General features: G+C 50.0%; 1 protein-coding gene across 2 annotated transcripts in view; it reads left to right on the top strand.

Annotated features, from left to right (window-relative positions):
- Positions 1-1,023: 1,023 nt before the first annotated feature.
- The window catches only part of GIMAP8 (GTPase, IMAP family member 8), a 24,922-nt gene continuing 22,729 nt past the window's right edge, over positions 1,024-3,216 (top strand). Inside the window, exon 1 of one of the 2 annotated variants that reach the window (XM_017520705.2) lies at positions 1,024-1,805. Coding sequence is in view for 1 of the 2 variants with exons in the window: in XM_017520698.2 (XP_017376187.1) it covers positions 2,275-2,285 (11 nt within the window). In the remaining variant the exon portion in view is untranslated. The other variant, XM_017520698.2, reaches the window with a different exon arrangement.

Here is a 3,216-nt window from a genome sequence, read left to right as displayed (position 1 = left end):
AGGGTAAGGGTTCTTCCAAAATAGATTCTCTTCCAATGAGGAGGTATGAGAGGAGCTTTGTCAGTTTTCCCCACCAAGATGTGTACTGTGTGTCCCCAGACTTCTTCTTGGCCCATCCCAGCATAGCCAGGGTTTCCTTCAGGCTTGTAATGAGATAGAGCAGCTGGCAAGGTTGGTACATGAAGACCAGTCCAGGGGGAGGTGGATCCCTTGGGACATGATAGGCTGAGAGCAGCACCCCAAAGTCTGTGGTTTTGACTCCTGTAGAGACTTCATGTCTGAGGCATGCCCACCCACTCCAGCCCCCCCCCGCCCCACTTCTCCTCCTCCTGTGGGATCCCTTTGGAAAGCTCAGCATCACCTCAGACATTTGGAAAACTGACATGAGCTGCAGTCCCTCGTGGCTCCAGCCTCTGCTTCCTGTGCAGACGAGGGTCCCGCGCTCACTTGGATGAGCCTCGAAGGCATCCTGCTCAGTCTCAGAAGGGCAGACACTGTGGGACTTCACTCACATGAGTATCTGAAGTTGCCAAAAATCATTGAAATAGGCCGGGCATGGTGGCTCACACCTGTATTCCCAGCACTTTGGGAGGCCAAGGTGGGTGGATCACTTGAGGTCTGGAGTTTGAGACCAGCCTGGCCAACATGGCAAAACCCTGTTTCTACTAAAAATACAAAAATTAGCCTAGTGTGGTGGTGTGTGCCTGTAATCCCAGCTACTGGGGAGGCTGAGGCAGGAGAATCGCTTGAACCTGGGAGGCAGAGGTTGCAGTGAGCTGAGATCCCACCACTGCACTTTAGCCTGGGTGAAAGAGCAAGACTCCGTCTCAAACAACCACAACAAAATAATAGGAAAATAAAGTAGAAAGGTGGATCCGGAAGGTGGTTACCCAGGCTGGGATTTGGCAGGGGTTGGGGGGGGGTGATTTGGGGTGGAATGTGAACAGAGTGTGGGATGAAAAGTCCCGCAGATCTGGCACACAACAATGTGAATGTACTTTATACTGCGGGCTATACACTTAAAAATGGGTAAGATGGTCATTTTCACTCCAGTGGACATTTTTTTAAAAAGTCTTTCTCCATGTTTGATTTTCTTATGAAGTAGAGATCAGGGATTTTGGACACTATGATCTTTCACAAAAGGGATTTGATTCTGTGAAACATTTGAAAGCATCATGTTTTGCAAGCTGGGGAAAAGCATTCATTCCCCTGAGAAGCAGCCTTGGTCTGTCGGGCTCCGAGTTACCTGGGTTGTGGGTTTTAGGGAAGGGAAGGGAAGTGAGGAAGCACTTGTTAGAGATCCTAAAGGCCACTTCTGGGCACGCAGCCGCTGGCAGCTGGCTTTGCTCAGAGTTCGTAGCGGCGCTGCAATCTCTGTTGCCTCAAGGACAGGAACCGGCTTGACGTCCTTCTCCTGCCCTACCCAAGCCCCTGTTCTTGCAGCCTTTCCGAAGCTCAGCCTGGCTCCTGCCCCGACCCCACCCCCTGGCCAAGCCTCTGCTGTCATTTCTCCTCCCTCCTGTCAGTCTGCAGCTGTGGAAAGGGCCGTACTCCCCAGTTTCTGCTGTGTTGTGACCCCACAAGACGCTCAGCACCCTGCACGGAACTTCCTCTCCAACTGAATTTTTGACTCTGTGGATGTGAAGCTATTTCTAGAAATCTCTTCCTTCGCAGAAACACCTGAAACCCTCCTGCCAGGAGGACCAGGGCCCAGGAAGCGGGTCACTCCCTGGAGGTCCTCCCCTCACCCTCCTCACCTTCTTCACGTCCTGTGCCCTGGGGCACCAGCAGCTGCTTCCACCCAGGTGAGAGATGGAGGGATGGAGCCAGGACAGGACCGCAGTGTGTGTGTGACGTGTGCACACGTGCATAAGTGTGTGTGCACTGGTGCCTGGTCGTGGGGGGGATGGGCTTGCCATGGGGAAGGCAGCCTGCTCAGCCATGGGAGAGGAGGCTGCCTGCGGGGTTGGATCGCAGGGATCTGGGAAGCTCTCCTCCTGGTCCTAAGCGTGTCTCCCCAACCTGCTGGGGAGCAGATTCGGCAGGAGGGAGCCAGAGGTACATTCCTGTACATCTGTTAGAGTGACTGTCCTAAGAGAAGGCGTGTCGGGGAGTGGGTGTGAGCCCTAAGAGGAGGAGGACTGAGGCTGGCAGAAGGGAGGAAGAAGCAGGCGGAAGGGGCCTGTCAGGAGCGCCCTGAAGCTGGGATGGTGCCGCAGAGCAGCCCCCAGGAGGAAGCCTTGACATGGAGCCTCAGTGTCCTTGGCCTAAGGGATGGAGAATGGGTAGGAACCTTCCAGACAGACAGGAGGATGGGGTGGAGGCAAGGGTGCGCTGGACCATCTGGGAAGCTGTAGCTAAGGTGACAGCGGAGTGAATGGAGGCCTGATTGTGGAAGGTACCATAGTAACGGGCTGCACATTCTGTTTGAGCCTACAAGAACACTTACAAAAATTTCACTGGGCCAAAAAGTAAATCTCAACCAATGACAAATAGTTTATACAGACATTGTTCTCTGGCCACATTGCAACATTTGAAACAAATAAAAAGGTAGCCAATGTTTCAATACATTTTGAAATTTAGTAATCACTTCTGTCACCTTATGGGTCAAAAAGAAATCATAATTGAAATTAGAACATATTTAAAACTGGTCAACAAAAAAGAATGGAGGGAAAGACTCAACTATATAAAGATATCAATTTTTCTCAAACAAAGCTATAGCTTCAATGCAATGACGTTCAGCATTTCAGCAGAACTTAAATAAATTTACAGCTGATTTTAAAAGTCCTATAGCAGATTAAGGAACTGAGAGGAGCCAAGACAGTTTGGAATAATAGCAAGGTGTTGAAAGTTGCTTAATCAGATAACTAAGACTTAAAGTTATACTAATTAAGTCATATTGGCATTTAGTAATGAAGACATTCTGGTTCAGGATTACACTAAGAGTCCAATAGACAAAACAGAGAACCTAGGGATAGAACTGTGGACTTATGGGCACTTGGTATCTGATAGAATCATTGGAGAAGTCATGAACTATTCAGTAAATGATCCTGGGAAACTTGGCTCTTCATGTGGGATCATTTAGGAATGCTTTTTTTTTTAAGACAGAGTTTTGCTCTTGTTGCCCAGGCTGGAGTGCAATGGCATGATCTCAGCTCACTGCAGCCTCTGCCTCTGGGGTTCAAGCAATACTGCCTTCAGCGTCCCGAGCAGCTG

Source organism: Cebus imitator, unplaced genomic scaffold, assembly GCF_001604975.1.
Source record: "Cebus imitator isolate Cc_AM_T3 unplaced genomic scaffold, Cebus_imitator-1.0 Scaffold20, whole genome shotgun sequence".
NCBI lineage: Eukaryota > Metazoa > Chordata > Mammalia > Primates > Cebidae > Cebus > Cebus imitator.
The sequence above is the reverse complement of the archived record's forward strand: the minus strand, read 5'-3'. Positions and strand labels throughout refer to the sequence as shown.